General features: G+C 49.2%; 1 protein-coding gene across 1 annotated transcript in view; it reads left to right on the top strand.

The window, feature by feature from the left end:
- LOC122461310 (zinc finger protein 3-like) overlaps nt 1-21,198 on the top strand; it is a 66,427-nt gene that overhangs the window by 43,252 nt on the left and 1,977 nt on the right. The window contains exons 3-4 of the mRNA XM_037886084.2: nt 17,009-17,076; nt 17,770-17,896. Of these exons, the coding sequence (XP_037742012.1) occupies nt 17,009-17,076; nt 17,770-17,896 (195 nt within the window). The remainder of the gene's footprint in view (nt 1-17,008; nt 17,077-17,769; nt 17,897-21,198) is intronic.

Below are 21,198 nucleotides of genomic sequence, written 5' to 3' on the forward strand. Positions count from 1 at the left end.
TAGTGATATCCGTAGGGCTGGCTGTAGCGCCCTCTTGAGTGCCGTGCTCATGCGCCGGTATATCAGGTGGGGCCGGCCCTATGCCTTTGCAGTTCCTTCTTACCGGCCATAGTGGTTAATCGGAGCGCCTTTCCTTGCTTAGCAAGAGCTAGTGGATTTTTGTCTTGGACTTTATGCCTTAAGGCCTTGTATATAGTTGTTCTTGGTAGTTAGTGTTAAGTAGCCATTAAATGTTAAGTACCCATTAAGTGTTAAGTAGTTAGGGTCCCAGCAGGGACTTTGTCCCTGGTGGGGCATGCCCCCCGTCTCTGGGATTCAAGCCAAGTGCAGACTGTAACAGGCTTATGCCTGTTAGTGATCCCCACGGCAGCTGTCTCAAGTGCTTGGTGGAGGCACACGTTGAAGATAAATGCTATATCTGTAAGAACTTTCGGCCCCGCACAAAAAAAGAGCAGGATATTTGACTTCGGACTCTCCTTATGGAGTCTTCCCTCCATCTGGTGTCTGAGCTGTCTAGGCACAAGTTGCTAAGCACCTCGGCATCAGTGCAAAGTCCACCCCCGGCACTGGGCTCTGCCTGGCACCGCTGCCCATCACCAGTACCTTAAAAAGTGAGGAAGCACAGCTCCCTGGCACCGGTAAAGAAGAGCCAGGTGGCAGCAGGCAAAGGACCTGCCTCGGGCCGTCCACCTACCCTGGAGCCCCGCAGTCAGCCTTCTCTGGTCAGGACCTGTGAAAGGTCCTCCTTCGACTCCTGTGAGTGGTATTGGACCAATTCCCCTGCTGGCACCAATGCCCTCGCGTACCCCCCAAGTGTCGAAGGAGCACCACTAGCGCAGCAGGTGCCGCAGGGTTCAGCAAAGGCTCCCCAAGAGGGCAAGCCAGCCGATAAGGCTCCCCAGGGAGCAGTGGAGTGCTGCTGATCTCTCAAGGCGATGGTGTGCCCTCCACCTCTGTGCCACTGGTCACCGGAGCCACCAACAAGGTCGTTGGATGCTTGCCATCAGTCACCGGCTCCGTGATCATGGTCACCATTGTCCCAACATGGACTGCTGAGAGGGAGGCTGCCGGTCCCCTTACTACCGGCACCAATCGCCTTCCTGCAGCTTGTCATCACATCACTGATCCAGGTCGCCAACACTATGGGAGCATTCTCTGTCCCGCCTCCAGTCCCCCCGGCACCAACTCCGGTCTCCACACCATTGGTACTGGTCCCCCTGTGCCAGGCTCTGGTTACCGTTATCGATGGTCTCCAAGCAGACTCAAGCATTTATGGCCCCTACGTGGTCTCTGGAAGGGGGTTCCGCTGGGACTGAGGGTTGCTTTAGCTCATCGCCTAGACCCCAGTGGTGAGCATGGGTGATCAAGCCTGCATCCACAGCATTGGCGCAGTGGCAGTCAGGTCAGTGGCCCATGCAGTGGCTTTGTTGGAATGCATAGGGGGTGGCTATGCCCCCTTTGCTCCATTCGTCATCAAGCGCCTTGGAGCAGCAGCAGCTGGCACTGGGCTTGGAACAGGAGACACGCCCGGAAGCCGGGACTCAGGAGGCTGTGCCCACCCCTAAGCCACCCTCCCCTGTGGAGGAGGAGGACCAGGGTCCCCCACCGGTGGTACAATCTTCGTCTTCGTACTCTGACAAGATGCTTGCGGGCCCCTACAGGGCTAGCCTACCTGGTGACTTTAAGCACCCACTAGGCCTTGCTTTGGTGGGTGGCTCAGAACTTGGGCCTGGAAGTGGAGGAGATGGTTGAACAGGTGGACACCTTATTCGATGTCCTGTCAGCCTTGAGAAGGAGAAACGGGCACTCCAGTTCAACCCTGAAAAACAAAGAAGCCAAACGACTGGACTTGTTTGGAAGAAAAATTTATTCCACCACCAGTTTACAGTTTCAGGTGGCGAACCATCACACTCTCTTGGGCCATTACAACTTTAACTTATGGGACTCCCTCTGTAAGTTCAAGGAGTGCCTTCCTCAGGATTTGGCTGAAGAGTTTGACACTCTGGTGCAGGAGGGCACCACAATGGCTTCTGGTCAGGGGCACAGGTGGAGTGCAGAGGCAGGCGTCCTGCCTGTCCTGACACGGTTCCTGGCCAATGGGAGTGTGGAGCTGCTGCTTTGGGCGGGGGCAGCGCGCAGAGCCCTGTGGCCTCCATGCCTAGAAGCCAGACCCGCTGCTGGCTGCCTCCAGGGCACAGCACGGTGTCAGAAAAGGTAGGCACTAGCCTGCCTTAGCTGGGCAGCACCACCGATGGGACTTAGAATCATAGAATATCAGGGTTGGAAGGGACCCCAGAAGGTCATCTAGTCCAACCCCCTGCTCGAAGCAGGACCAATTCCCAGTTAAATCATCCCAGCCAGGGCTTTGTCAAGCCTGACCTTAAAAACCTCTAAGGAAGGAGATTCTACCACCTCCCTAGGTAACGCATTCCAGTGTTTCACCACCCTCTTAGTGAAAAAGTTTTTCCTAATATCCAATCTAAACCTCCCCCATTGCAACTTGAGACCATTACTCCTCGTTCTGTCATCTGCTACCATTGAGAACAGTCTAGAGCCATCCTCTTTGGAACCCCCTTTCAGGTAGTTGAAAGCAGCTATCAAATCCCCCCTCATTCTTCTCTTCTGCAGACTAAACAATCCCAGCTCCCTCAGCCTCTCCTCATAAGTCATGTGCTCTAGACCCCTAATCATTTTTTTTGCCCTTCGCTGGACTCTCTCCAATTTATCCACATCCTTCTTGTAGTGTGGGGCCCAAAACTGGACACAGTACTCCAGATGAGGCCTCACCAGTGTCGAATAGAGGGGAACGATCACGTCCCTCAATCTGCTCGCTATGCCCCTACTTATACATCCCAAAATGCCATTGGCCTTCTTGGCAACAAGGGCACACTGCTGACTCATATCCAGCTTCTCGTCCACTGTCACCCCTAGGTCCTTTTCCGCAGAACTGCTGCCTAGCCATTCGGTCCCTAGTCTGTAGCGGTGCATTGGATTCTTCCATCCTAAGTGCAGGACCCTGCACTTATCCTTATTGAACCTCATCAGATTTCTTTTGGCCCAATCCTCCAATTTGTCTAGGTCCTTCTGTATCCTATCCCTCCCCTCCAGCGTATCTACCACTCCTCCCAGTTTAGTATCATCCGCAAATTTGCTGAGAGTGCAATCCACACCATCCTTCAGATCATTTATGAAGATATTGAACAAAACTGGCCCCAGGACCGACCCCTGGGGCACTCCACTTGACACCGGCTGCCAACTAGACATGGAGCCATTGATCACTACCCGTTGAGCCCGACAATCTAGCCAGCTTTCTACCCACCTTATAGTGCATTCATCCAGCCCATACTTCCTTAACTTGCTGACAAGAATACTGTGGGAGACCATGTCAAAAGCTTTGCTGAAGTCAAGAAACAATACATCCACTGCTTTCCCTTCATCCACAGAACCAGTAATCTCATCATAAAAGGCGATTAGATTAGTCAGGCATGACCTTCCCTTGGTGAATCCATGCTGACTGTTCCTGATCACTTTCCTCTCATGTAAGTGCTTCAGGATTGATTCTTTGAGGACCTGCTCCATGATTTTTCCAGGGACTGAGGTGAGGCTGACTGGCCTGTAGTTCCCAGGATCCTCCTCCTTCCCTTTTTTAAAGATTGGCACTACATTAGCCTTTTTCCAGTCATCCGGGACTTCCCCCGTTCGCCATGAGTTTTCAAAGATAATGGCCAAGGGCTCTGCAATCACAGCCGCCAATTCCTTCAGCACTCTCGGATGCAACTCGTCCGGCCCCATGGACTTGTGCACGTCCAGCTTTTCTAAATAGTCCCTAACTACCTCTATCTCCACTTTTAATTTCCTGGTTGGCGGTGCTGACCAGAGCAAGGCAACCCAGTGCCTGACATGCCACGACCCACAGTTTGAAAAACACTGGGCTAAAGGACACCAGAATCACCCTTTGCTCGCTGGGCATGCACACGCCACAGTAGGCGCATAAGTAATGCTGGCCACCCCAGCCGCCAAGGCCTTGGCAGCCTCATCCGGAGTCTGCTAGAAGAAGGGACCAAGACACTAAGTTTAGTCGGTGCCACCCTTCTACCTCCTGTTCACCTGCGCAGCCTAGACTGGCGAAGCATTTCGGAGGCCAGAAGTGCTTGTTTTGATGGCATGCTCGAGACCGATGCTCCAGCCAATTCCCTTGATCCGCCGTTACCTTTCCTCAACCACCTCCTTCCCGACCGTTCAGCCTGGTTGCGGGTCACTTCAGACCACTGGGTCCTGGACATAATATCTCCGGGCTATACCCTGCTGTTTTTGGCCACTCCTCCCTTCCCCTCCTCCTCTTCCCCGTCCCTCTTCAGGGACCCTTCTCACAAGCAACTTCTCATTCAGGGGGTCAAGAACCTTCTGTGCCTGGGGGAAGTAGAAGAGGTTCCTCAGGACATGAAAGGACAGGGGTTCTACTCCTGGTAATTCCTAATCCTGAAAGCAAAAGGAGGCCTCAGATCCATCCTGGACCTGCGTTGCCTCAACAAGTCTCTCAAGACGCTTATTTCCATATTCCCGGGTCACAGGCGTTTCTTCTATTTTATAGTGGGAGGGTGCCATTTCCAGTTCATGGCGCTGCCCTTTGGCCTGTAATTGGCCCTGAGAGTGTTCACAAAGTGCATGATGCCAGTGGCAGCTTACCTGAGATGTCGAGGGGTTTTCCCGTACCTCGACGACTGGCTTATCAAGGGCAGGTCTCGGGAACAGGTGCAAAGGAGCCTTGATCTGGTGCGTTCCACCTGCCGCAATCTGGACCTGTTAATAAACACAAAAAAGTCCACATTAATGCCGGTCCAGTGCATAGAGTTCATTGGGGGTGGTTGTCAACTCCATGTGAGCCAGGGCCTTCCTTCCAGAAGTACTCTTTCAGGCAATGTCGGGCTTAATCTGCCTGTTAAAGAACCACCCTCTCACTACAGCCCACACCTGCCTATGTCTGATGGGCCACATGGCTGCGTGCATGTATGTTCCATCCGGGGTCTGAACAGAGGTTCCCTTTCGGATGCCTTCCTCATTCCATGGTTGGGGGTGCTGATGTATGCCTTTCCACTGGTGCCATTAATCCACAGGGTCCTGGTGAAAGTCAAGTAGGACAGAGCAAGGGTTATTCTGGTAGTCCCAACATGGCCCCATCAGCACTGGTTTGGCATGTTGTTGAACCTTTCTGCAGCCGCCCCTCTTCTGATGCCTCTTCGGCCTGATCTGCTGTCCCAGAACCATGGCAACCTGCTGCATCTGAACCTGGAGGTGCCGCACCTGACGGCTTGGCTGCTGCATGGCTGAGTGCAGAAGAACAGATGTGCTCATCCCATGTTTAACAGATTTTGCTGGGCAGCAGGAAACCCTCCACCAGAGCGACCTACCTAGCTAAATGAAAAAGGTTTGCGTGTTGGGCCTCGAAGTGGTGCCTTTGGGCCGAGCAGGCCTCTCCACAGGACATCCTGGATTATTTGCCGCATCTCAAGCTCCAAGGGTTGTCCCTCTCTTCCATCAAGGACCACCTGGCAGCCATCTCGGCATTACATCCCCCATTCCAGGGCAGGACTCTCTTCACCCACCCTATAACGGCACATTTTTTAAACTATCTGGAGAGCCTCTATCCGCACGTCTGGGACCCGGTCCCTCACTGGGACCTGAGTCTTGTGCTGTCAAGGTTCATGGGATCTCCCTTTGAGCCTCTTGCTTCCTGCTCCCTCCTGCTTCTCTCCTGGAAGGTTTCTTTTCTGGTTTCTATAACATCGGTCTGCAGGGTATCTGAAATCAGGGTGCTCACCTTGGAACTGCCCTAAGCAATCTTCTTCAAGGACAAGGTCCAGCTGCGCCTCCACGCGGCATTTCTGCCTTAGGTTGTTTCCCAGTTTCATACTGACCAGGACATATACTTACCAGTCTTCTGTCCGAAGCCTCATGTATCAGATGAGGAGCACAGGCTACACACCCTGGACATCAAGTGGGCGCTGGCATTCTACATAGATAGAACGAAGCCATTCCATAAGTCAACGCAATTGTTCATGGCAGTGACAGACAGGATGAAAGGTCTCCCAGTGTCTGCTCGGAGGAGCTCGTACTGGATCACGGCCTGCATCTACTACTGCTATGAGCTGGCAAAGGTGCCCCCATCAGCAATCACTCAACAATGACAGCTCACTCAACTAGGCATCATCGGCAGCCTTCCTGGCACAGGTGCCGATCCAAGAGATCTGTTGGGCCGCTACCTGGTCATCTGTCCACACGTTCGCATCACATTATGCGCTAACCTGGCAAGCTTGAGATGACACTGGTTTTGGTAGAGCAGTGCTACAAACTGCAAGACTGTGAACTCTGAGCCCACCTCCGAGGATACTGCTTGACATGAACAAGCACTCAAATAAGAAAAAACAGCTACCCACCTTTTCATAACTGTTGTTCTTCAAGATGTGTTGCTCATGTCCATACCATTACCTGCCCTTCTCCCCCTCTGTCGGAGTTGTCAGCAAGAAGGAACCGAGAGGGCATAGGGCCAGCGGTGCCTGATATACCAGCGCATGAGCACGGCACTCAAGGGGGCACCGCAGCCAGCCCTACAGATATCGCTAAGGCAAAAAATCTCCGATGACCACACACGTGGGCGCTCACACATCTAGAATGGAATGGACATAAGCAAAACACATCTCGAAGAACAACAGTTACAAAAAGGTAGGGAATAGTTTTTTCTGGTTACTTCTCCCAAATAGTTTCAATATGAAAAAGCTTTACTAAAGTGAATCTCTGCTGGTAGATATGCTAGCTCCATAAATATGTATGGGAAGTAGGAGTTTTGTTTTTCTCACCATGTTTTAAAGTTTCATATTCTTTTGCAGCTGGGTAGCGGCTGTTAAACATTTTCCATTCCAGTTGGCTAAAACTCAGTTTCTTTGGCACAAGAATAATCTTCCTTGTGTAAAGGAACAGCTTCTGCCTCACTATTGTCAACTTGGAAACGTGTATTGCCAAAGACTTTGGCCTTTTATATCACTTGGTGTCCTCCAGCAGAGAGTGTGAGCATGCGTACACATCCCAAGCAGACTCTGCCTTTGCCCCAGTACAGGGAAGAGGTGGGTGTGTCTGGGTGGGACACCGTGCATATTTCCTAGGAAAAAGCTTTCCTCTCCCTACCCCCCACCTTGTGAAGCAGGAGCCCCCACCCCCAGACTCCCATTCTCCCCCCACAACAGTACCAGCAGGTCAGCACCATCTGGTGGCCCCAAGGATCAATGGGAGGAGAGGAAGTGGCCTCAGAGAGAGGTGCAGTGTGGAGGATATAATGTTCTTGGCTTACAGTCCAATCAACCCTTGGAAGCCACATTCCATCATGGGACATGTAGTGCTTGCAGGGCTTCTGCAGCCAAGTCTCCCCCATCTCATCCCTGCGGGGTGGGGTGGGAGCGTGGAATTGGCAAGTGGACACAAACTCCTGGAATCCAGGGGGGAAAGAGGACAGTGTTTGGCAGCGGGACTCAGGTACCCAGTGCTGACAACCCCAAGAGTTTGAAATGCATGGACCTTCCAAATTGTGCTTTTGAGGAGGTGTGTGTCTTTTTATTTGTTTTCTGAGCCTTTAGGTTACAGTTGGGCCACATTTTCAAGCTTTGATTTCTGTAGGTACAAATAGTAGATTATTTTTTTAAGGAAGGCTGAGATTCTCTGCATAGCTGAGAGTGTCAAACCACATTCCAGCACGTGGGTCTGCAGGCTTGGAGAAAAGGAGATTCTGCTGTAAACAACTTAGCTTGTACTAATGTGTGGGAATACCCCTGCCATTAATTAATAAGCATAAGGAAAAACAAGCTCACGAAAGCTTATGCTCAAATAAATTGGTTAGTCTCTAAGGTGCCACAAGTACTCCTTTTCTTTATGAGGCAACTGCTGCTACCAGTTTGTTTTTCTGAGATTCCCTGTTTTTCCTCTACTCCTCAACTAACACCGTGGGAGAGCAGGCACTCAGGACAGTTCCTGTATGTGTAAGTGTCCCTATTAGGGGACATTATTATCTGGACAAGAGGGATATCTGGTTTCTGAGGGGATACTACTGGCCAGACATGGGGTACTTTTTGTTTAGGGGGAGGGCACTAGAGACAGGTTGCAAAACACCTCCTCTCTGGGGGGGAGAGAAACAGTGTGTATTGGCCAGTTGCTGGGGAAGGCATTTAAAAGTTTTATATTATTTACTCTTTTCATAAAATCAACAACATATCTAAGATATTTCACAGTTCTCTGGACCATACCTTCAGGCCTCAAGGCACATAGGGAGGAGCATGTCCTGAGTAAACATCTGGAACCAGGAAGGTGACTACAGGTGCTGTTTGTTCTTCCTTCATTGCTTCTCTCTAGTGTGTTGGCCAACATGCTCTCTCTCCTTGCCTGTTGTTATACAGGCTGCCTTCGTAGACATGTTCACCTGCATGTGTCCAGTGGTGATTGAGATATAAGTGGCTATGCATATCTACTGTGTTGGGGGGGAGGAAGGAGTACTAAAACCTTCCGCTGCTTCTCACATGCTTCTAGTGCAGTGTGCCTTGATGCAGCAGATGAATTGTAGACTTCTCTTACCTTTGTTTTCAGAATGTGTTGCCCTATGCGCTACTTTGTGCAGCTGGAGGTATGAGCCGTGATTAAAAGTACATAGAAACATTGTATCGACAAGTTTGTAAGGACCCCCTTGGACATTGAAAATGTATTCCCCAGAATACCCCCCTTCCCCTGTTCCTGCTGCTGTCCCATCCCTACTGCAGTACATTGGTCTTCAGTAGGAAAAATTACTCAAATAAATAATTGATTTAAACTTAATTCTGTCTATTGGTTAACTGGTGGGAGTGGTTTTGTGGCTGCAAATATGTGTAACAGTACGTGAATATCCTTTAAGTGTTTTCAGGATCAGGGCCAACCCCTTTATGGACTCAGTTGCAGAAAGGACAGAGTTTTGCTCCAGAGTCAGACTATATATTGGAGCTTTTTGAAATGTACTTGAATACAATGTCTGCACCCTTGAGAGGGTGAGCAGCACATGCATTACCCCAGTGGGCATCATTATGTTAGCAGAATGAGGTCACATTAGCTGTTCTGAAGGGTTTTTCAGGCTGAGACTTAAAAGGAGATGTAATCCTTAACCTTCTACAGATGGGGAAACAAGCACAGGTGCGCCTGAACAGTCACACCGTGGAACAATATAGAAAGTCAGAAAAATTTAACGACATATAACTGACAGATTTCAGAGTAGCAGCTGTGTTAGTCTGTATTCGCAAAAAGAAAAGGAGTACTTGTCAACTGCTGGAAATGGCCCACCTTGATTATCACTACAAAAGGTTCTCCCCCTTCCTCACCCCCCCCCCCCCCCCCCGCACTCTCCTGCTGGTAATAGCTCACCTTAAGTGATCACTCTGGTTACAGTGTGTATGGTAACTCCCATTGTTTCATGTTTTCTATGTATATAAATCTCCCCACTGTATTTTCCACTGAATGCATCCAATGAAGTAAGCTGTAGCTCACGAAAGCTTATGCTCAAATAAATTTGTTAGTCTCTAAGGTGCCACTAGTACTCCTTTTCTTTTTACATATAACTGAGTTCTTTAATATCTCAGTCATGCTTATCAAACTGGCAGCCTTTCTCTAAGGGGTAAGGATGTATTCTGATGTTTGGTTGGTAGTTGTTTTTTGTTTTTGTTTTTTAAATGAAAATAATTTGTGGTGGTGGGCTGTGCATTCTAGCAACTCTAATTCCACCATAACTTTTTATAACAGTGCCATTTAATCTCTGTAATAATGTAGTGGGAGCTCTGTTTCTACCTTTGTACCATCACAGCAGTTTTTCTTATATCACAAATGACTGAACATGTAGGAAGAGGGGGCAGGTTATTCCCCTTTCCCTTCGCTCTGCACTGCATGTAGTCCGCTGGCGGGGAGACATCCCAGGATCTCTGCAGGTGCCCTTTTGCCCCATCTCTGTATTGAGATGATGTCACAGCAGGGGCAAGGCACTAAGGGCACTAAGCAGGTGGCTGGATTGAGGAGGAAAAGGTGTACAGTGGTGCATTGTGAGAGATGTAGAGTGTCCTGGCCTATCTAGGTTATTGGACTTCGGTGGTTGCATGGCAGCATGAGCGATGCAGTGTCTTGTCTTTCTCCCACCATGGAGCGAGCAGACAGAAACTTCTACCTGCCAGGGGAGTGGTGGGAAGGACAAGCTGTCACGACAAGTGCCCTAATATGTGCAACACAAGTCACAGATGGAGCAACCCTGAGCTGTGCTGCCACTGGGAGCAGCCAACCTCACACTGAGGGGGATTGGTGACCCATTCCAGGAGTGGGGATAGTAGGTTACAGGGGGGTACCCTTAGCTAACCCCCCATCAACTCTGCTTCTCTTCCCTGGCCTACATGCCTCAGTTTTCTCCTCTTAAACCACTTCATCTCCTGCTCCCCCACACCCAGGCACTCACACCCTCCCCCAATCACCTAGATAAAGCCCCCTAATCCCTCTCATTCCTTCCCCCCAGGGCACCTGCTCGTCAACCAAAATCCCTTAATCTCCCCTATCCCCCACATCCCTCCTGCCCATACCCCCCTTGTGGGTCCCAAAGCAGGCTGCCCCCACTTCAACCACCATGGGTCTAGCCACAACCCCACTACCCAAAACTACAGGCTCCAATCCCTCTGCTCACCCCCAATCTCCCACACGCCGCGCCCACCTGCCTCCCCTTTTGCCCCTCAGCCTCACGCCTCTTCAGGCCCTCCCCCCCCCGCACCGTAAGTCCCCCTATTGCGGGCGCCCTTCCACAACCATGGCCCCTCCACCACTGCCGTGTTCCCAGCTGAGCCCCGCCTGGGCGGGGCGGAGGGAAGGAGTTGTGCCGCAGTGCCTCGCGGGCGATGTAGTATGTCCCGGCCTGCATCTCCCATCAGCCACCGCAGGGCCAGCGGCACCATGGGAGTGGCAGTGTCCGGTGCCTGCGTCTCCCAGCGGCCAGTGCGGGGCCCGGCGTTTCCTGTTTGGGCGGGAGGAAGGCGCTTTCGGTATCAGAGCTTCCGTTTGCTGGGCAAGGCGGGAAGAGGAAGACTTAATTCGCCAGGACGCCAAAGCTCCTGCCAACCCCAGTACCTCGGGGGATTGTCTTGATTCTCCACGAGTCGCTGCGGTCGTGAGCGATGCATCATGGGAGTTGTAGTTTACAACGTGCTGCCTTCTCGGGAACGTTTGGTACCCCTCAGCCCGCGGCCCCCTAACCTTCCCAACACTACACCCCCCATCCTTCCACCAGTGGGGTCCTCAGGCCCCCTCTCCCCTCCCTCCCCAACACCCCCAGCCCCACACAACTTTTCCCAAGCGGCACCCCCATCCCCCCGAATCAGTTCCTCCACCTGGGGCCCCTCAGTTCCCCCTTTCGGCCCCCCCAGCCCCATTCCCCCCAGATTCCATGCTTCCACCCGGGGCCCCTCAGTCCCCCTCTCTCCTCCCTCCCCAAAATCCCCCAGCCCCCCCCAAACTACACCCCAGTCCATGCCCCTCATCCGTGGGAACCTCAGCCCCCCATCCTCCCTCCCTCCCCAACACCCCCAAGCTCACCACAACCTGAACCCCCATTCCTACCCTTCCCACCAGTCCATCCCTCCACCCATGGGACCCCTCAGTCTCCCTCTCTCCTCCCTCCCCAACACTGCCAGCCCACCACAATCTGCACTCCCATCCATTCCTCCCTCCCTTCCACACAGCACAACAACACACACAGCCCATCTCACACAGACACATTGAACACGACACACAACCTGTCTCACACAGAGACAAACAATACGACACACACAACACGACACACAACACATCACACAAACCCTGGACAACACTACACACGGACAACACGACACACACACACTCCACACAACACTCGAGATGACACACGACACACACACAACACTACACATGACCAGTCTCACAAAGACACACACAACACAACACGTCAGACACACACAAGACACACAAGACAACACACACACAACATGAGTCACAAAACATCACACGCGACACCGACACACACACACAGAACACGACACATCACACACAGAGTACATGACACACAACACGTCACACGACACGTCACACAAAATGACACACACACAATAAGACACACAAACATCACACACACAACACACCACACAGACACACACACACAACGACACACAACACACACCATGTCACACATACACATCACACACAACTCATCACACGACACACAACATGTCACATACACACAACACGACACACAAAACATCACACACACAACACCTTTCAGAGTAACAGCCGTGTTAGTCTGTATTCGCAAAAAGAAAAGGAGTACTTGTGGCACCTTAGAGACTAACCAATTTATTTGAGCATAAGCTTTCGTGAGCTACAGCTCACTTCATCGGATGCATACTGTGGAAAGTGTAGAAGATCTTTTTATATACACACAAAGCATGAAAAAATACCTCCTCCCACCCCACTCTCCTGCTGGTAATAGCTTATCTAAAGTGACCACTCTCCTTACAATGTGTATGATAATCAAGGTGGGCCATTTCCAGCACAAATCCAGGGTTTAACAAGAACGTCTTGGGGGGAAGGAAAAAACAAGGGGAAATAGGTTACCTTGCATAATGACTTAGCCACTCCCAGTCTCTATTCAAGCCTAAGTTAATGGTATCAAATTTGCAAATGAATTCCAATTCAACATCTGGAGTCTGGATTTGAAGTTTTTTTGTTGTAATATAGCAACTTTCATGTCTGTAATCGCGTGACCAGAGAGATTGAAGTGTTCTCCGACTGGTTTATGAATGTTATAATTCTTGACATCTGATTTGTGTCCATTTATTCTTTTACGTAGAGACTGTCCAGTTTGACCAATGTACATGGCAGAGGGGCATTGCTGGCACATGATGGCATATATCGCATTGGTGGATGTGCAGATGAATGAGCCTCTGATAGTGTGGCTGATGTTATTAGGCCCTGTGATGGTGTACTCACCAGCAACCACATACCACACAACAGAACCACTAACCCAGGAACCTATCCTTGCAACAAAGCCCGTTGCCAACTGTGCCCACATATGTATCTTCCTCTGTGCCCAGCCAAGGTGAGGATTTTCTCCAGCTGTAATTAGCCCCGCAGGTCAACCCAAGGCTCTGTCCACACCAACATCTGAGACAGAGACTCCAGGTGATTGATAGAGACCTCAGGGAACTTGCAGGGAATGGGCATGAAAGCAACTCTGCACAAACAGCCCCTCCTCACCCCATGTCTCTCCTCCCCATAGCGATTGCAGGAGCCGATCCCCAGGATTGGCTGCCAGTAAGAGACAGGGGAAGGGAGACACAAGGAGAAAAAGGAGAGAGAGAGAGACTGAAAAGGGCAGTGGGAAAAATAATTGGGGAGAGAGATTCCCAGATTTCTGACCGGCCCATGCACGCTTATTGCCACATCCCTGGGCAGATTCACTTTGCTATGAACAAGGTGAGGTGCAGGGGGAGGAAAAGCCAGCTCCTGACTCTCCCTGTACCCCCTGCTGTAGGAGTGTGCTGCCCTGGGGACAATGTCAGTGGGAATCCCCCAATGTCACTCCTTTTGTTCTGCTCTTCTCTCCCATTCGGTTCCCAGACTTTGTTATTGGGAGGGTTTCAAAATGTCTCACTGGTTTAGTGCTAGTGGGAGGGGCCGGTCAGTGCTGTAATCAAGTGACCAAACATTTCCCCAGCATAGAATCGTAGAACGGTAGGGCTGGAATGAACTGTAAGAGGGCATCTAGACCAGCCCCCAGCACTGCGGTGTTTGTCCAACCTGTCCTTGAAAACCTCTAATGATGGGGATTCCACCACCTTTCTTGCTAATCTATTCTAGTGCTTAATTAGGTTTTTTCACAATTGAGTCACGTGGTTGACTCACATTAAATTTGTGATCCACTCTAACCCCCGATTGTTTTCAGTAGTACTAACTCGTAAACAGCTATTCCCAACTTCGTAGTTGTGCATTTGGTTTTCCTTCCCTAAGTCTAGTACTTTGCACTCGTCTTTATTGAATTTCATCTCATTCATTCAGCACACTTCTCCAATTTGTAAATGTTACCTTGAATTCTAATCCTTTCCTCCAATGTGCTTGCAACCCCTTGCAACTGCTATTATCTGCATATTTAGACAGCATGCTCTCCAGTCAGTGATCCAAGTAATTAGTGAAAATATTGAATATATCAGATCCAGGACTGGCCCCTGGGCACCCCATTGTATACGTCCTCTCAGTTGGAGAGTGAACCACTAATGATTCCTGTCTGAGTACAGCCTTTCAACAACATATTCACCCATTTTATAGCACTTTCATGTACACCACATTTCCCTTGTTCACTATGAGAATGTCATGGGGGCCTTTGTGAAAAGCCTGACTAAAATCGAGATATGTCGTGTCTACAGTGTCCAGTATCCCTGTGAAAGCAGAACATTAGATTGACTTGGCATTATTTGTTTTTGCAAATCCATGCTGGCTATAACTTATTGCCTTACTGTCCTCTAGGTGCTTACGAATTGATGGTTTAATAATTTGTTCATTCCAGGTATCTAAGTATGACTTGGCTTTATTCCCCAGTCCTCTTTGTTCCCCTTTTAAAAGATCGGTACTCTGTTTGCCCTTCTCCAGTCTTCACTGTTCTCCAGGCGTTCTCAAAGATAATTGCTAATGGTTCCGAGATTGCTTCAGCTAATTCCTTGAGCGCCCTAAGATGAATTTTATGGCTGACTTTAACATATCTAACATGTGTAACTCTTCCACAGCAATTTGTCCGAGACTCAAATTTTTGTAGGATTCCTTTTTATTGTCTGGTCATGAAAGAGCTCCTAACGGAGCCATATTCGCAGCTTACTATTCTTTCTGTCTTTCCTTCCCATTAGGATAGTTTGCTGTTTCTCAGAGACAGCATTAACGGAGCAACGGCCAGCTCTCCTGAGCTTTAGTCTCCTTAGAATCTTATTCCCATGGGACTTTACTGTGACAGGTTTGGGTCCTTTGGGGTGTCACTTGATGTGCTGGGGTGCCACTGAGGCAGCCTATTCTACGAGCCTCGGTGCCCTTTACCTGGCTGGGTTAGGCTCACAAGCCTCTTCCAGCCAAACACATGGGCAGGGCCCTGCCCAGCTGCACAGAAAGAGAGAGATCTGCTCTGGAAATACTCAGCCTTAGGGGCTTGCCCCAGCACTCTGGTGCCCACTCCCTTTAAGCGGTACAGACTCGAAGGTTTTATGAAATTTGCCCCCTCCCTCAATGTGGAGGGATATATGCACAACTTCTTGCCCCCCGCATGTAGAAATTACATAAACTGGGTTAAATTATAAACAAGAAATAAGTTTATTAACTACAAAAGGTGAATATAAGAGATAACAGACAGAACAAATCAGATTACTGATTGAATAAAGCAAAATACGCAAGCTAAGCTCAATATACTTAAAAAAACAGGTTACACAATGTAATTTCTTACCCTAAATGTTATTTTAGGCAGGTTGCAATGTTTCTGTGTTTCAGAGTTCCAGTTATATTTCTTTTCAGACTGGACCCGTCTCAGTCTGGACTCCCCGCTTCTTCCCTTCTCCCCCCCAGCCTTCTCTTCAGGTGGCTTTAGCAGTCTTTCTTCTTGGGTAGACAGGCTTTGGGGAGGAGTTGTTTTATTTGCCTACCTCCCCACCCTTAAATAGGATTTACATAAGGTGGGAATCCTTTGTTTCCCAAACTTGATCCCCCTTCCCTTCCAGTGGAAAGTTACGAGAAGTCCCAGGTAACGTTGAGTATCCGGTGACAAGACCACCTGACTCTGTAGTATCACAGTGTCCAGGAGTCAGTGGCAGTATGGAGCCTTTTCACAGTCCATTGTTCTTGCTGATGGCCCATCTGCCCTGTCTGGCTTTTCCATTGTTGTACCTGAAGTGTTAGCAGTGGGCATCACACAAAGTAGCATAGTTGAAATACAGACACATAGTCTATGTTCCCAACTTCAGATACAGAAATGATACGTGCATACAAATTGGATAATTGTAGTCAGTAAATTATAACCTTTCCAATGATATCTTACAAGACCCATCTTGCACAGAGTATATCTCGGTTATCTCCTATTCATTTCGTAAGCATATTTTCATAAAGAATATGGAGGGAAATGTCACACTCACATACCAGTTTTCACACTTTGTTGAAGTCTGCTTTTTTGAAGTCCGTTGTCCTTATTTTCCTGCTCTAACGCCTTCCTTTTCTTCGAATCACGAAATCATCATTTCATGAACACTTTCGCCCATATAGATTCATAGATATTAAGGTCAGAAGGGACCATTATGATCATCTAGTCTGACCTCCTGCACAATGCAGGCCACCGAATCTCACCCACCCACTCCTTCAATAAACCTCTCACCTATGTCTGAGCTATTGAAGTCCTCAAATCATGGTTTAAAGACTTAAAAGTGCAGAGAATCCTCCAGCAAGTGACCTGTGCCCTATGTTACAGAGGAAGGTGAAAAACCCCCAGGGTCTCTTCCAATCTGCCCTGGAGGAAAATTCCTTCCCGAACCCAAATATGGCGATCAGCTGAACGTTGAGCATGTGGGCAAGATTCACCAGCCAGATACCTTCCATTTCCTAACTCCCGCCTGTTAGTCAGAATCAACCCTAAAATGCCCATCCCCCTGGTTAGTGCGTCCATCTTCTGAAGCAAACAGATCTCCCCAACACATTCCGAGAACTTATTGGACACTTTCTGTTTGTTTGAATTCCTTTTCTAACAGGTGTCTCTGTAGTTAAAGTCCCATGTCCCCCCGTTCCCCCCCATTACTAATTGTGTTTTGAATATTTCTCTTATTTGCATGACAGAGTTGAGAACATCAGTCTGCAGGGAAAGAGCTGGGGGGAATTGTGATGTGACGTTACTGTCCTGTTCTGACACGTCCCCTTCTTGCCCTGACAGGCTGCAACGTTACGTCCCATCCTTCCACGGACCAGGGAAGGGAAATGGCTGCCGTGGGGCCAGTTCAGGTAGGGATTATCGGGGAGTTGCTGGTGGGCTCCTGTTGGCGGGAGAAGGGCAGTAAAGACATAGGAGGTGGGTGCTTCTGTGGGTGGTCAGCAGGTGGTCGGGGGCAGGAAATACACAGGCTGGAGAAAGGGAGGGGGGACAGGGTGTGACAAACCTGCTTGGATTTGTTTACGGTGGGGCCTAGATTCTAGCAATAGACCCATGGGGTTTGTGGGTGGAAATTCCCTGATTTGTCAAGCAGGAAACGTGCCCCCCTTGACTGGGCTGGGGAAATGTACCAGACTCCAGTACTGGAGTCTGAACTTAATAGTCAGAGGGCAACCCTCAGTGAGGCCCAGGAAAGAAACCTCACCCCTTCCCATCCAACTGCTGGCATGGTGGGGGGTTTGGGATTCCTACCAGGGGTTTGGCTGTCCCTGGACCCTCCTGGGGACTCTGTCTCTTGTATCCACTTCTGGCTGATAGGTGAGTGTTGACTGTGAAGACCCCGGCCATCTCTGTCTGCTAGAAGGGGTTGGGGCTCTCTCTCTTTCTCCCCTCACCCTGATGCCTCCTGGCTGCTCTGATGGGGAGGGGGTTGGATCCTGCCTGCCTGCCTCCCAGAGCTTCCATGTGATTGGCCCTCCTCCCCTGTGAACGGTGGGGTTGTCACTGGGCAGCAGGTGCAGAGTGGGGAGCTCTTGCTCTTTCAGGGGCTGGTGACTTTCGAGGAGGTGGCTGTGTATTTCACTGAGGAAGAGTGGGCTCTGCTGGACCCCGCTCAGAGAGCCCTCTGTGGAGACATCATGCGGGAGAACTATGAGAATGTGACCTCGCTGGGTAAGGATTCCTGTCCCCTTGGTTCTTAGAAGGAGAAATGAAGAGTTAAGGTTCACATTGCACCCTCAGTTTTCCCCTGTTTCAGCAACCCACTGACAGGCCAAGCACAGACTAGCACTCGACCCTCCCCGCTACAGAACACTTTGGGAGCAGAGCACAGGTGCAGGACAGCACAAACGCTAACACCATCTCTTTGATAAGGCAAAACTTGGAGTTAGGTCCGATGTAGGGAACGGAAGCTGCCTACCCCTGGCCTGCACTCAGACACTGAGCCTACTGCGCACAGTCCATCTCAGACTTTCATACTGTCACCAACCTTTTACCCTTCCAATGAAGATTCCTTCCGAGTCAGTGCCTTCACTTACCCCTTACTGAGCCCCGGAGACCCCTAGCATGTACGGCACCAGCCTGCTGACAATCCTTGTGGCAAGAACATGCCCTTGTGCGCCTTTATTGACGCTGCCTACGCCACTCAGCACTGAAATGAGGAATACCTGTTCCTTACAGTTTCATGTGCACCTCTCTTCGTGGCACAGCTCTGCCCAGCTGCTCCAACTAATCCCTCCACCGTTCATTTAAAGCTGCAGCTGGCACAGTGCACACTGCTGAAGTGAATGTGGAGAAATGCTGGTATTAAAATCTGAGGAACGTAAAACACACAATGGCATGTTCTTAGTCCTTCCTTCTGTTGATCAATAAATTTTTAGGCTGGGGGAGACTATTAGGTCATCTAGTCTGACCTCCTGTGTAATATAGGCCATGGAGTTTCATCCAGTTACCATTGTAGAGCACTGAATTCCTTGTGTTTGATGAAAACATCTTCCAGAGAGGCATCCTGTCCTGACTTGAAGACTTCAAGAGATGGAAAATTTGCCCCTTCCTTGGGTAGTTTGGTAACCTTGGCACCACCCTTCCTGACCTATTCCCAGTGATATTTGCCAGCTCCAGGGCTAGGGGGTAGGGGCGGAGTTAAGGTTACATTGCAGGGGTGGTGTGTAGTTTAATTCTTCATTTCCTGGTTTTCAGAGGTTTTATTTTTCACCACCATCCACATGCTGGAAGGGCACGAGGCAGCACTAGGCATCCTTAACTCTGCTTAATGTACTTTGTGGGCCTTTAATTTCCTTGGTTTTCTGTTTCATGGATTTTTTTGCCACTGTAACTCTGTTGACACTACAGTTTTTGCTGCAATTTATGTCAGGTGGGGATACAATTTTTGACATCGCTAACTGACAGACCAATGGGCTCAGAGGTAGTTCCAGCACCTCTGATGATAAGAGGGTCTCTGTGACCCAACTCATCACAGGGGAGTCTGGTGAGGGGTAGGAAGGGAAGGATTCAGGGAGTCAGATATTGTAGCACTTCACGGAGGCTGCTTTTGCTGAAGTCTCTAATGACCGGTCCCTAGGCAAAGCTCAGAACCAGCACTTCATGCCCCTCCTCCTCCTCCTCCTTGACCTGTCAGCTGTCTGACGCCACTGACCATGGTCATCGTCTTGAAATCTGATCTTCCCTTATCCTCTCCTGCTTAGGGTTAGGGTAGGGAGAAGTAGTAACTGGCTTGTTCTGCATCATGGGATGTTTAGGTTGGATATTAGGAAAAACTTTCCAACTGTGCATATAGATAAGTACAGGAATACGTTACCAAGAGAGGTTGTGGAATCTTGGTCACTGGAGGTTTTTAAGAAGAGGTTAGACCGATGGTCTATGTATACTTGGTCCTGTCTCAGGGCTGGAGGATGGACTAGCTGACATCTTGAGGTCCTTTTACCCCGTGTGTTTCTGTGATTTTATGGTTCATTATCCTAGCCCTTCACTTTGACCTTGTCTCCCTCTGAAGAATGGGGGCTTTATTTAGTAGTTCTTTTTTTAATGAAAAATATGCATGGGTCAGCTTCCCTCTCAATCTGCTTTGTTACCCACTGGGTGTGAAGGAATGAATTCCTCTTCTGGGATGGGGATGTAATTCCTGTTGAAGTAGCATAGGCCTGTCTCCATTTACATGGAAACACTATCAAGGACTATCCACATAAGTATGAAGCACACTGGACAATGGAAGTCTCCTGAAGGTTAATGTGTAATGACTGGGTCCAAGGGAAGCCGAACACAACTGCACTGCACTTTGGGACACAGGAACTATGGTACAAACAGACTAGGCTTAAGTTTGCTGCTATCCAGCGCAAAAAAACAAGGCAACACAGAGAGAGAGAGAAAGAGACAGAGAGAGAGGTTGCAGATTGGTCTGGAGCTCAGTCTCTACACCAGTGGTATGTGTACCCCTGGGGTACGCAGAGGTCTTGCAGAGTTGCTATGGAAAAATCACTAGCTAAGTCAGTACAAAGTAAAATTTCATACAATGACTTGCTTATGCTGATCTATATACTATGCTGTCATAAGAATAATCACCTTTCTGTATACAGTGCTATAAAATCCCTCCTGATCAGAGACAAAACCCTTTCACCTGTAAGGGGTTAAGAAGCTAAAATAGCCTCGCTGGCACCTGACCAAAATGACCAATGAGGAGACCAGATACTTTCAAAGCTGAAGGGGGGAAACAAAGGGTCTCTCAGTCTGTGTGATGCTTTTGCCGGGAACAGATTAGGAATGCAGTCTCAGAACTTCTGTTAGTTAGTAAGTAATCTAGCTAGAAATGCTTTAGATTTCCTTTTGTTTAATGGCTGGTAAAATAAGCTGTGCTGAATGGAATGTATATTCCTATTTTTGTGTCTTTTTGTAACTTAAGGTTTTGCCTAGAGGGATTATCTATGTTTTGAATCTGATTACCCTGTAAGGTATTTACCATCCTGATTTTACAGAGGTGATTCTTTCACCTTTTCTTTAATAAAAATTCTTCTTTTAAGAACCTGATTGCTTTTTCATTGTTCTTAAGATCAAAGGGTTTGGGTCTGTGTTCCCCTGTACAAATTGGTGAGGATTTTTATCAAGCCTTCCCCAGGAAAGGGGGTGTAGGGCTTGGGGGGATATTTTGGGGGAAGATGTCTCCAAGTGGACTCTTTCCCTGTTCTTTGTTTAACACGCTTGGTGGTGGCAGCATAGGGTTCAAGGACAAGGCAAAGTTTGTGCCTTGGGGAAGTTTTTTACCTAAGCTGGTAAGAATAAGCTTAGGGGGTCTTTTATGCAGGTCCCCACACCTGTACCCTAGAATTCAGAGTGGGGAGGGAACCTTGACATATGCACTGAAACGTAAGTACAATATTTATATTCCGATTATTTATTTTACAATTATATGGTAAAAATGAGCAAGTCAGCAATTCATGGTGTGCGGTGACACTTTTGTATTT

The sequence above is a fragment of the Chelonia mydas genome, chromosome 25, assembly GCF_015237465.2.
Source record: "Chelonia mydas isolate rCheMyd1 chromosome 25, rCheMyd1.pri.v2, whole genome shotgun sequence".
Lineage (NCBI taxonomy): Eukaryota > Metazoa > Chordata > Testudines > Cheloniidae > Chelonia > Chelonia mydas.